The following is a 13,040-nucleotide window of genomic DNA, read 5'->3' as shown; positions in this document are numbered from 1 at the left end:
TATGGTTATAGTTAATCACCTAGGGAAGGGTGTTATATTAATACCTTGTGAGCAAATAAATACGCCTAAGTTTCTAACAAGCTTATCTGATAAAATATTAGATATTATAGTATCCCAGCGCCATTACATCTGATCTCGGTGTTCAGGCTGTTAATAATATGTGGAAAACCTTATGTTAATTACTAGGAATTTAACATCAAGCCTACTACGTACCACCCAGAGACTAATGGACAGACTTAATACATGAACACGACAATTAAAGCGTATCTCCGGTTCTTCTATGACCGTACACAGACTAACTGGGCCTTATTTTCCCCATGGCTCAACTCGCAATTAAGGGAAGAAACACTACGGCTACTGGAATTAGTCTTTTCTTCTTAGACCATCGATACGATATAGAGCCAATTTAGTTGGATAATACAAAGGATAATGATTGGACACCCACAGGACCCAAACAGACCGGAACCCAACAGGGACAGGATATCGTAATCAAGTTAGCCCACGTATCAGATATTGCTAAGACCGAGCTCACGGCCGCCCAGCAAAAGTACGAGGAATACGCCAATTGTTGTCGGACTGCCGCGCCTTCCTAGTCTAGGTGGTTTTCCATCTACCGAGCAACGAGGTTTTTGCATGGTTGGTGTCCCCATCGCGGGCGGATCTCGGTGGTCTGCGCTGAGAACCCTAACGGCCAGAATTCCACGTCCCTCCTAAGGGAATTGGTCAATGATGTCCCGCATGAGTCCTACAGTCTTGTCGATCCGGTCCAGGAAAGGCCCACAATGGCTGGACGGAATTTCCTTAACGATCCATGGTTGCTGGGTAGCAGCCATCATACCATACTGCGCCTCCTTCGGCACCGCACGATCTTCCGTGGTAACAATAAAGGCCAACCGCCCCTGGAACGCCTCCTCCGCCCAGGCCGGATAGGGTTGGGATGAAGTGAAGGACAAGGTCGAATGGGGTTTAATGTTTGCGGCGAGGGATTGCGTTAAACCCGGGTCGACATCTGCGGCAAAATTATTGACGGGGTCGTCGGGGATATTAAGATTCGCCGATGGCTGCAACCAGTTAGAATAATTTTAGAGCACAGTGGGCTTCGGAGGACCAAGAGAAGGGAACCAAAGTCCATACGTTATCGAGCAAGATCCAAGGCGGCAGATTTCCACCCTGGAGCCCGGCGCAGCTCAGGCTTTCGGGAACAACGAAAGCCCCGAGAAACAGTAATCCAATAACCCCGCCTGTTTTGCCCTTCTGCGCCCGCTGTGATTTGGCCAGCCCAGCAGCGGCCGCCGCGCCGGGCATGCCAGCATAGGAATGCATCAAAACCAGGACGTCTTTGCACTCATCTTCCACAATGGGAGTGAGTACGGATGCAATTGCCTTGGTGTCGGCTAGACAATCTGCGGCGGATGGATCCTTGGGGTCTAAGGAGGGGTAATTGGCATAGCGGACATCATAGCGAGCGTCCGTAAGAGCCTGAAGAAATGGCTGATAGAACGCCGGAGTGATCCAAGCACCAGGAACGAAGAGGATCGTAGTCATGGTGTTAGAGAGTGGTAAGTAAGAAAGGGCAGGCCAACAGAGCGAGCGGGTTGCCGCCCCAATATACTCGTGGCCCGCCGGCAGCGATACTACCATAAAAACTTTGAGGGTTTCATTTCATTTCCACCTGCAGGGGGTGCTCCCAACTTGCATGCTTCGGCTGAGTGGAAAATGGCAGCACGTCTAAAGTATCGAGATTACCCTGATTGGACATGTGGGAGACAGGGAAACGGAGTGGGCTTGGGGGCTGTACGTTCTGGTAAATTTCCGAAACCACTATGCAGCCACGTCCTGTTATCGGCGGCTTTGCAATACGACCCTATATAGGTAACGCAATCGCTGTAGTAGACTATTATTTAACCCAGTATAATACCGTGTCTGACAGGCACGGTGACGTTTCAGAAATTAGCCAGAGGTGGTACGATTGTATACGAACAGGACGCCCTCGGGCCTTGACTTGTTTTTTATTCGACTGTAGTCACTCTGTCGCGACCGCGATGGATCTCACCCCTCCTGCTGGCATAGATCTCAATGCGTCCCGACAACCCCAGCTGTATGCGACATACTCGGCTACCTATGGTCTGGCAGTTATCGCCGTGGCACTGCGCTTGCTGTGCCGACTGAATATCTCCAAGGCTGGATTATGGTGGGATGACTATATCATCTGCGTTGCATTGGTACGGATTGCCTCCTCACTGCCCCCAAGTAATTTGCTGCACAGATTTCGTTGTCTATCCGACGAAAATATCGAGAAGAAGAGAGAGAAAGGAAAAAAGGGAAGAAGAAAAGGCTGAGTAACTGATTCTTCTCTTTGACAGGCTACTGCCACAGGCAACTTTGTCGACATGATAATATGGGTCGAACGTGGCGTCGGTACGCATATCTATAAATGGAGATTGACCGGCGTGTCGCACTTCTATATCAATCTATTTGTCTGCGAGATTCTATACACACTGTCTCTCTGCTTCAATAAATACTCGATCCTTCTTTTTTTCTGGCGTATATTCAAGTTCACCAACATTCGCATCCCGATTTATGTGCTGGCATCCATCATCACTGCCTGGGGACTTGGTGTGGTACGAGCCCGAACCCCCTTGTGTCCCCTCCAATTTTCTTTTTAATCTGCTAAACAGCGTGGTTAAAAACTTCAAGATCCTTACAACCGTTTTTCAATGTGTGCCTATCCAGGGACTTTGGGATTACTCCATTTCTGCCCACTGCGGAGTGAAAATCAATGAATTTTTCATTGGAAATGCCGTCCCCAACATCATCACGGACTGGGCCCTGTTGATTTTGCCCCTGCCATATGTGTGGAAGAGCCAGCGAACCGCCGTTCAAAAGATCGCCCTCTGTGGCGCATTTGCCATGGGAGGCTTGTACGTATCCTTCACTTTACCACGCATCTCGGATATGCTAATGAGACCAGCATTTGCATCATCTCAATCGTCCGGTTGGTGGTGATGTTAGATGCATACAAAACGCCATCGGTTGACGCCACATGGGTCTTTATTGGACCCTCCGAATGGACTGCTGTGGAGACCAATATTGGCATTGTATCTGGTAATTATTATATTCTTTCCGTCGCCGGAAATAACAACACTAACGGAATAACCAAGCTTGTCTCCCCTCTCTTCGACCTCTATCAAAACTCACCACTTGGACATCCGGGCGCAAAGGTACCACCGATAGTGACACTCATAAGTTTTCTAGCTGGTACGGACGTCCTTTGGCATCGGTCAAGAGCGGTTACCGTCCCGATTACGATATTCATATGGATGGCATTAATATGACGACCAGTGTGGATGTGGAGAGGGGCCCGAGGCGGAATGAGTGATACTATATATTACATTAGTTATAAAGCAGGTCTGAATCTCTGATGTGGTATATCCGTTCCTTATTTTCAAAGCCTTGTCAAAAATCTAAGCCCGAGCAGATGCTCCTCATGCACATGCCTTCGCGCTCCATTTCATCTTCGGGATATAGGGTTTATAAGAATAGTAACTTATGGGGACTTAGAAGGTAAGACCAAGTGGGCATCGAGAATAATGGGCATGAAGGTGCCGATATTTGGTGTTGATAAAAATATATTGCAACCCAACAACTTATAAAGCAAATATCTAGCTACTGGATGCCGGGAGACATTGGTAGAAATGGGTTAGAATGGGACTTACAGTATACATGGATTTTGCAATAGATCTCTGTTGGATTTGCAGCATAGATTTTGGTTGCCTGTCTTGAGAGTGCATGCAAATTAGCGTTCAGGAATTCCCTGGATATGGTACTACCTTGATTGGTGTCTAAGAAGTCCCAGGTTAACTATAGGATAATAAATTTTGAACAACCCTGCACCTACTCCCGATAAACTTGGCAGATTTTGTATGTATTAAGAATACGGATACAAAGGATCTAAATGTTTGTATGACGCTGTTCGTCTAACTTGGACAGGGACAAACAACTAGCCCGGTTTCTTTGTAGAGAGATGATGCATCGTTCGGCTCAACATTTTGGTGTTTCGGTCCCGGAAGTCTGCAAAAAGTTCTCTAAGAAGCTGTTTAATCTTGCTCCAATCCTCGGCTTGTAAAGTCTAGTAATCTTGATAAAGCTGCTGAAATCGTTGTCAGTGCTGATGCTTCTGCGGTCATTGATGAGCTGAGCCGATCGGTAACCAACGCTCTCGGTAATGAGAACTGTTACACCACTACTCTCGCCGATTGTCAACCTGACGGGAAGATCTGTATAGTTCTGGAAGAACTGACACGCCCCGTGCTCCTCTCCTGCACAGAAAGTGAGTTTCGGCAGATCAGGAGGATGTTGAGAACGGCATCTGGAATTATTTGGCTCACTCGTGGGAGCTCTTGCGCTTTGCCTGACAGAGCACTTATCACTGGCTTGGCTAGGGCTGCCAGGTCCGAGAACAATAGCTTGAGGTTCATTACTCTGGACACAGACCTGACCAGGCCTTTATGTCGAACCACAAAATCTATCGTTGAATTCTACAAGGATATTTCTCAAGGCATTGGCCACGGGGATTCGGAGGGCCGCGAGGATTCAGAATACCTTGAGGAACAGGGCAGCTTATACGTCCCTCGTCTCATTCAGGATGAGAGCATATCTAGATATATAACAGGAATCGGACAAGAGTCTGCTCAGGACCTAAAAGTCATATGTGCCACACGGCCTCTGAAGCTTGATATTACTGTACCTGGAAGACTTGATACCCTACAGTGGACTGAGTGTGAAAGCTCGGTGTCTCATTCAGAGCCAGACGAAATAGTAGTTGATGTTAAGGCTCTCGGCTTGAACTTCCGCGACCTAATGATCGCACTTGGCCAATTTAGCGATGCGTCTGAGATGACGGGGGAATGCAGCGGTGTGGTGAAAGCCGTCGGCACTAATATTCGACATGTCTTCAAAGTTGGAGACCGAGTCTGTGGTTGGTCAGCCTGTGGGTTTTCCTCATAAGCTAGGATGAAGGCTGTTGGAGTCAACCGCATAGACAACACCATCTCATTCGAAGAAGCTGCGTCAATCCCAGTTTCATATACCACTGCATATTATGCTGTGGTTGAACTCGCTCACCTACAGAGAGGCGAGACCATTCTTACCATAGTGGTGCCAGCGCAGTAGGGCAAGTGGCCATAATGCTCGCACAGGACATCGGTGCGGAGATATTTGTCACAGTTGGAAATGACCTGAAGAGAGAATTCCTGCAGACACAGTACAAGATCAGCAATGATCCATCTTCTCGAATCGTTCAACTGCGTTCGTCAGGGATATTCGAAGAATAACTGTTGACCGCGGGGTAAATGTCATGGTCAATTCCATCGCAAGGGATATTGGACGCGAGTCATGCAATTGTCTTGCACTCTTCGGTCGGTTCGTCGAGCTTGGTGTTTACGACATCCTTCGAAATTCTAGGCTAGACATGCGATTCATGCAGCAAAATATAGCCTTTTATTCCGTGGATATGACCAAGGTTTTAAAAAGTAACCCTCAACTATTTGGAAGATTAATCTCCTCTGTGTTCCATCTTCGGCATATGGGTGTATTAAAACCTCTCCCAACGATTACTACTTTTGACATCAGCCAAACAGAGTCCGCATTTCGAACAATCCAAGCAGGTAAGAAGTCTGCGAAAGTGATACTGTGTGTAAACCAGGACAGCAGAGTTAGGGTACAGTATGCTCCTTATGAAGCCGAGTAAAGCCGCTAAAATAAGAATTAGGTTGTGTCGAAACCTGCAGCAGATATTCAGTTTCGGGAAGATGTCTCTTACTTAATAGCCAGTGGCCTTGGTGGTCTTGGACGCGCCATAATAGAATGGATGGGGAGACTAAAGGCTAAAAACGTTATTGCCTTATCTCGATTTCCGCTCCAAGACTCTGAGCTTAAATCGTGGTTATCTTCGGTTAAGAGAATGGGAGTTAACCTGGCAGTGTACACCTGAGATATTACCGTTCAGGCTGATCTGGAAAAAGCTCTTCAGCAGGCATCGGTGGAGATGCCACCGGTGCGTGGAGTTATTCAGGCTGCTATGGTGCTCAAGGTAGGCTAGACTTGACAATATTCGCTACTGCTCCTGGTTGGTAATTGCGAATACAGGATTCCGTAATTGACAACATGACATATTCGGACTTTTCTGCTGCTGTGCGACCCAAAGTCGTAGGCTCGCTGAACTTACATAATGCCTTTTTGACGCAGCATCTGGATTTCTTCATTCTCCTCTCTTCTGCGGCAGGGATTGTCGGTAACTCCGGTCAAGCCAACTATGCCGCCGGATGCACATTCCAGGATGCCCTCGCACGGTATCGGGTTCGTCTAGGACTGCCTGCACATTCTATTGATCTTGGGATGATCCAGTCCGCTGGGTACGTGGCAAGAATCCCGAAGCGGTTCAATTTCTTAGAGAACAAGGGTATATAGAGGTCGAACTGGACCAATTCCTGAGACTACTCAGTAAGGTTATACGGAGACCATCAAGGATAGTGGAGCAGGCACACACCATAGCTGGGCTACAATATGACCAATCTTTCTCTAAGGGCATAGTGCCACAGCATTTACTTGACCCAAAGTTCAAGCACCTTCTATCCTCCGATCACGAAAGCAACAAGCCGGCTACGACAAATAGCAACCTAATGTCAGGGCAGCGCTTCGAGGTGCAAAGACAAAACAAGACGCAGTTAAGATCATCACAGATACTCTAGTATTACGTTTACAGCAACTCCTCACTATGGGGTCCAAGGATATATCCCAGTCACAGTCAATTACCGAATTAGGAGCTGATTCTTTGGTGGCAGTTGAGCTGCGAAATTGGATCAGCAGGGAGATGGACGCAGAGGTGCAAACGCTAGAGGTATTGCAACATATGCCTATAACACGTTTCTCAACTATCTTGGCCAGCAGAAGTACGCTGGTCAGTGGTTGCAGCTAACATCATCTACGGTGAAGGCAAGCTTACCTATGATAATGGACATACTCGAGAAAGAATTGTCTGTGGCTTGCCTTATTCGCAACTTCAGCAATTGGTGGGGCTTCATATGCGGAATAAATTGAGAGTGTGTGAAGCTGCAAAGGCAGTTATTTTGTTTTTATTTTATTTTTTATTCCTCGGGCTTGTACAAAGATTCAACAAATTCTATTGAACAAAATAAGGCTTAACACCTAAGGAAGTTACAATGAGAAAGATCAGATAGGATCAAACGAATCCATAAGTATTCTAATTTAAAATTACGAAATTTTAGATATAAATTTGTTGCTGTTTTCATGTATTAGGAAACGAGACTATACAATTTATGTTTGTATTGTCGACAAGGGGGACAACAAGGCCTAACAGATTACCAACACATGCAGAACAACACACATCAGAATCATCAGCATTATCATGAAATCATACAAATCATCTATTTAAGACCTCTTTGCAAATAGATCTTACTTTCCTATCCGGTACTAGTCGAATATCTGACAAATCGTTACTAGAATGTGTTGACCTGCTCGCTAAGTGTATTAACTAGTATCAACTCCAGAGATACCTATATGAAGGTCTGATTCTTCTAACTGAGCGAATATCAGGCAAAATACTCACAAAATACATAGTTCCCTGATTAGCCCGGCTTGATCCTTTTCCGAAGAAGGCTTTGCATTTATAAAATATATAGGCTTCATGAGCACAAGATAGAGCTTCATGTCGGAAGATGGATTTCCGAACAAAGTAGACACCACTGCTCAACCACGAAAACTTCACCCCGACCTTTTGTCCCGAGATGGTCACCATACTAAGCCACTAGATTCCGGTATATCGGGCAGATAATTATTTGAGTCTAATGTTTCCTATTTTATTCGGTGTATTAAAAGCCGACTCCAATGGCACGATTGCTATGATACTTTCTGCCTCCCAAGAAGTGAACGCATTGAAGAGATATCTGTTTATATATATCAGAAATAGTTGAAATTGTAGGACACATTCGTCTTACGGTCCATACATAGCAGAAGCTAGTTATTGGTTACTTTTCCCATTGTCTTCTCGGCCACGGTCCAACTGTCATGGTTCACCTTAGTGGCTTACTAGGATTCTGCGTACGTTAAATATCAGCAATGCACCTTACGTGATACACACAAGCAGGGAGTAAACAAGTTTGCTTCTCTTAACACGGGAAAACGGATAGGACTTACAGCTCGGAGTGGTTCGACATCGGAAGCAGAAAGATACTCATCGTGGTCCGACTAGGCACTAGGACCACGAGAGCATACGCAAGGCGGTGTTCATAGATCATGCCACCTAAAAACGTGGACTCGTGACACTCACGTGTCATTGTCATTTTGTTAGCGTGGTACAATTCTCTTCAATTCAAGGGGTCTATCTAGATGGGTGACTAAGGTAGGTCTCTAACACATTTCTCGTTAGTACTTTTTGTTGCGGTGTACCCGCTTTCCCGTCTCCAATCACACGATTCTCTGACTCTTGCCTCTTCTGTTCCTGGCTTACAGCTTGATATTATAATTTTGACATTTAGTGGAGTCTGTGGGCCACAGAAACTAAAATGAGTCAAACCGAACTGGACAATACAGAGCGCCTTCAGCTGCTTACAGAGCTCAAGAGTTGTCTACCATCTGGGCAGACAGCGACCACTTTTTGGGCTAGCCTCTGGCTAGTTAGCGGATATCTGTAAGCTAGGTGCAACGCGCCAGACAGTATTCCGCAATTCAGCTTATATTGTACGGCTTGAACGTAGCAAAAGTCGCATCGACGTGTGAGTGCCCCTTACTGGTATAACACCTCTGTTATAAAAGTATAGGTTTGTCTGACCGTGATACGTGTTGTACAGGGCTCACACGGACAAAGAAGCGTAACATATCGACCAGGAGCTCTGTGTCCAATTCGCCAAGACCATCCAAAACTCCCCCAGGGACAGGTCAGGGTTCGCCAACCACTGAACTTGTTGCAGATACATCGAAGAGTTGCGATCCGAGAAGGTAAAAGAAGAAGTAAGTACTAAAAGCGCATGATTTAGCTTTAAAATGTACTAATTTATGTTAGGCTAGGACACGTGATAAAAAAAGATGTGTCATCACTGGGGCTGACGGTCCTTTGAAGTTGCACATTTTCCCCTACGCCTTGAACAGTCGCAATGAAGACTTTTCCATGCAGAACATCTGGTAGTTTCTGGGCTGGTTCTGGACTAAGGAGAAGATGAGTTGGAAAGCCCAAGTCCTTGGTCCTGCGGGAACCGAAAGTGCAAGGACTTGATATGCTTGGCACCGACAGTGCTTGCATAATGGGGTAATGCACGGTTTGCCTTAAAGCCAGTCAGTCTAAGCTCTGATTAAAAAAAAATTTAACTCTGAGGTTTTACTGGATACCGACAACAACACCTTCCGCTCAAACCGACCTCCTCGCCAAACCGAGCTCCCCGATGACCTAGACAGATACCTTTTGCCGTCGGTTGACCTCCTAAAAATGCAGTGGGTTCTCCAGCGTCTTGCGGCGATGAGCGCTGCGTCCGAGGAAGAATATGAGTTACTCAATCCCTATGATGATGATGATGATAACGATAGTGATGATGATGGCGCCGTACCATGAGTTGAGAAAGATAGCGATGAAGAGCAAATATACTTAATCCCTGTTTCTACAGAAAATCGCCCGCCCGCCAAAATTTCTAGTAATCGTTTTGCAAGTGCTCTCCTCGACCTCCGCAATCCAAACGTTCCTCGTTGGAGTCAGTAAGGACATATGTAATTAACTGTCAGTTAAATAAAAGCAAAAAGCTCTGTGGCCACCAAGGGTTCTCTATTAAGAATATATAGTTCATGAAATTACTTTTTTTAACACAAGTAGTGTCCTATGCTTGCTTGAGCCACGATTACTCTTTCTCTAATAGCAAATGAAACTAAAGGGGTGGGAAATTTACATGTTTACCAAGCTATTGTTAAACTCCAACATCGAGTAGGCCCCTAGAATCTGCTAGTCCTAGTTTCTGTTCGACTAGTTGAAAGGCCACCTGTCAGCTCTGCTACAATAAAACTACTTATCCTTACAATACTCCATATTATCCCAATCCCAATTTTGGACCCCAAACCGTGTCCTTGTTAAGCTTGTGCTGGAAAGCTGCTGTAGATTATAAACAAATTAAAACCTTTGGCCCTGATCATTGTAATTCCCTCATAAAAGTATTGGATGGAGTCTTGCAGAACTGGGAGCTTTGTGGAGTAGCATCTATGTATTGAAAAACCATGGGAGGGAAAGAGAATTTACTACGGTTAACTTAACAAGCTTCACTGTCCGGGGAAAGGCGTTACTGGCTAGATTAAAGCGAATCTGTCAGCGGGGATTTCAGTCAGCCAAGAATCACTGTTCATTCGTCATGCTCTCCGACAAGGACACAGTGAGCACATGTCAGCTATTCCGGCCGTGCACGATAGTCGGGTGAAGAGCTGAAGATACGGTGCTAAACCCGACGATTAGAAAAAAATAATGAAGATTGACATACAACAGCCGGGATTCGCTGGTGGTCACCCACCCAACTACTAACCGGCCGGCGTGTGGCTTAAGTACGGCTGAGCGGACGGGAAGCCCTGTTTTCCACACCCTATGGTCGTATGTGCTAAAATTCACTCTGGAATGGCCTATATTGAAAGAAATAATACATTAGTTTAAACTTGCGGACGTCACGTATTAACATTTTCCACACCCTACGGTAGTATGTACTGGGTTATAATTAATTTAATATGTAAGTCCTAAGCAAGTACTGCATTAGTGAAGTCTTAGGCCAAGTATTTACAAATCGCCTAGCATTGTTCGGGCATGCACCTGGACATGTTAACCGTCTCAACGGTGGTCTAGTGTGCAATATATTAGTATATTAGGCTTAGGCCTTGCTAAGAAAAGAGTCAAAAAGTTCACACTGTAATACCGTTTTCAAAGGTACTATGAATAGTCCATGGCGCTAAACTATATAAATGGACCAGGAGTAGCAGTTCTTTCCTGCGACAAGGCCCTATGCTCATTGGCTCAAATGCTTTTAGGTTTTGCCGTCAGCTATAGCCGTACCACACCCCAGAAGGTTGGAAATTGACCCATGCGCCATACCCCTGGCATCGTGCGACACGGTGAAACCACGCTAAAATCCGCAAAAATATCGCAGCCCCATCCTCTTGGAGTTTCCAAGAGACTGCGAAAGAAAGAAGAAAGATGATCGATATAAATAGGGGCGAAGTATTCACACTTACCAGGGATTGATTAGTATGTTCGTTTTCTGTGGCATCCGTTTCTCACATTCCGAAGATGTTCATCCACCAGACTTCATACGTAATCTGGCTTGCACTTACTTCCTTCGTGTCTCATTCAAATGCCGCTCTCCGCACATATAATTTGACGGTGCACAGTGACGTTAGAGCCCCAGGTACGTGGACTTTCTACAGCCAAACATGGATATGTCAGAGCTAATTGTTAGGCAGATGGCGTCAGCCGGGAAGTGTATCTGATCAATGGCCTGCAACCAGGGCCCCTTATTGAGGCAGATGAGGGCGATAGTCTGGAAATATTTGTCAAGAATGACCTGCCCGTCGATACTTCTCTTCATTGGCACGGTCAGTAGAGATATGCTCATTTTTAATTTATTTTGAAACGGAAAGACATGGTTACTGATAGTATTACGACAGGTATCCTGCAACGGGGAAGTCCCGATATGGACGGCGTCCCTGGTGTCACGCAGGTCAGTTATTAAACAAGCTTCGACGGCAATTCGCATCCTGGTTGCTCATTCTAGGCTACAGTATCCCATACCTCCTGGTGGTAACTTTACATACAGATTCTCGGTGAAAGATCAGTACGGCTTCTTCTGGTACCACTCCCACGTCAGAGCATACTACAGTGACGGCATAAGAGGGCCACTTTTAATACGGCCGTCCCCGGTAAGATTGCGGCCTTTTGAGAAGCTTGCTCATAGCCAACATGAGCGTGATATCCTTCTACAAACTGAAAGGGATGCCACATCTATTCTTTTGAATGATTGGACACATGAACTTTCAGACACTATTTACGCTCGCTACTTTAAGACAGGCGCTTTTCCGAGCTGTGTTGACAGCATCCTTGCCAATGGACTTGGGAGGGTTGAGTGTCTACCAGAATATATGCGCCATGCAGGACCAGGAATGGGACAAGGCGAAATGAACCAGACTTCCTCGTCAATGATGACAATGCCGATGGCAAGGCGAATGGACATAGGCATGAACATGGACGCATCCTCCACTTCTTCCCAGGTGTCAACAGGTACAATGGCCATGCCTAGCAATTCCATTTCCGCAACGACGACTCCCTCACATTTCAGCAGTGAAACGTCGATGCCAGCTACAATGACGATGTCAGGAATGTCACCATCTATGATTTCATTGAGTCCGCGCGGCTGTATGCCGCCGATGATATTCAGGCAAGGCTTCAATGTCGATTCCCTCCCACCTGAGACCTGCACCAAGACGTCTTCACCCTTGCTCACCATCCCTGCGGATCAAGCGCGTGGTTGGCTCGCACTGAATCTAGTCAACTCCGGCGCAGTCAGCAAGTTACATGTGTCTCTGGACGCGCACTCCATGTTTGTCTATGCTGCTGACGGATTGTATGTGGAGATGCAGGAAGTGAAGGTGGGTATATCTTTTACAGAGCATCCTAGTATATCCTCCAGGCATAGGCTCATCACACATCATCTTAGGTCCTAGAAATAGAGATCGGCCAACGGTATTCAGTGATGATTCGACTTGACCAGGAACCGGGGAATTACTATCTCAGGTTTGCAACATTTCCCAATGGTGACATGCAACAGGTGCTTGAAGGCCAAGCTATTGTGTCCTATAATGTAGGAAGATTGGCACGCAACCTTATCAAGCCCTCGCTGACTTCTCATTTTCTTTTTCCAGATGAGCATGATGTGCAGCAAAGTTCCAATGAACGTTACTGTCCATCCCTCGACCGTTTGGATGTTGATCAATGGATCAGCCAAACCTGA

The 13,040-nt window shown here is 46.1% G+C and overlaps 5 protein-coding genes across 5 annotated transcripts; 4 read left to right on the top strand and 1 right to left on the bottom strand.

Moving 5' to 3' along the window:
• Nucleotides 1-506: 506 nt before the first annotated feature.
• Nucleotides 507-1,545, bottom strand: ATNIH1004_009206 (alpha/beta hydrolase; the record flags this gene model as incomplete). Its single annotated transcript, XM_033573804.1, has 3 exons — nucleotides 507-710; nucleotides 750-1,061; nucleotides 1,135-1,545. 3 exons carry the CDS (start codon nucleotides 1,543-1,545, stop codon nucleotides 507-509), a joined length of 927 nt encoding a protein of 308 aa, XP_033424356.1.
• Nucleotides 1,546-2,042: 497 nt separating this feature from the next.
• On the top strand, nucleotides 2,043-3,379 carry ATNIH1004_009205 (putative integral membrane protein; the record flags this gene model as incomplete). Its single annotated transcript, XM_033573803.1, has 5 exons — nucleotides 2,043-2,222; nucleotides 2,364-2,621; nucleotides 2,698-2,921; nucleotides 2,972-3,105; nucleotides 3,162-3,379. The coding sequence occupies 5 exons, from the start codon at nucleotides 2,043-2,045 to the stop codon at nucleotides 3,377-3,379; spliced, it is 1,014 nt and encodes a 337-aa protein (XP_033424355.1).
• Nucleotides 3,380-4,027: 648 nt separating this feature from the next.
• On the top strand, nucleotides 4,028-5,007 carry ATNIH1004_009204 (uncharacterized protein; the record flags this gene model as incomplete). Its single annotated transcript, XM_033573802.1, has 2 exons — nucleotides 4,028-4,122; nucleotides 4,167-5,007. The coding sequence occupies 2 exons, from the start codon at nucleotides 4,028-4,030 to the stop codon at nucleotides 5,005-5,007; spliced, it is 936 nt and encodes a 311-aa protein (XP_033424354.1).
• Nucleotides 5,008-5,186: 179 nt separating this feature from the next.
• ATNIH1004_009203 (uncharacterized protein) lies at nucleotides 5,187-9,622 on the top strand (the record flags this gene model as incomplete). Its single annotated transcript, XM_033573801.1, has 5 exons — nucleotides 5,187-5,307; nucleotides 6,024-6,091; nucleotides 6,148-6,413; nucleotides 6,688-6,898; nucleotides 9,389-9,622. The coding sequence occupies 5 exons, from the start codon at nucleotides 5,187-5,189 to the stop codon at nucleotides 9,620-9,622; spliced, it is 900 nt and encodes a 299-aa protein (XP_033424353.1).
• Nucleotides 9,623-11,323: 1,701 nt separating this feature from the next.
• On the top strand, nucleotides 11,324-13,040 carry ATNIH1004_009202 (uncharacterized protein; the record flags this gene model as incomplete). The annotated part of the gene is made up of 5 exons (XM_033573800.1): nucleotides 11,324-11,441; nucleotides 11,497-11,628; nucleotides 11,701-11,753; nucleotides 11,815-12,678; nucleotides 12,747-13,040. The coding sequence occupies 5 exons, from the start codon at nucleotides 11,324-11,326 to the stop codon at nucleotides 13,038-13,040; spliced, it is 1,461 nt and encodes a 486-aa protein (XP_033424352.1).

This window comes from Aspergillus tanneri (assembly GCF_003426965.1).
Source record: "Aspergillus tanneri strain NIH1004 chromosome Unknown AapTan_6_pilon_pilon_pilon, whole genome shotgun sequence".
Classification (NCBI taxonomy): domain Eukaryota; kingdom Fungi; phylum Ascomycota; class Eurotiomycetes; order Eurotiales; family Aspergillaceae; genus Aspergillus; species Aspergillus tanneri.
The sequence above is the reverse complement of the archived record's forward strand: the minus strand, read 5'-3'. Positions and strand labels throughout refer to the sequence as shown.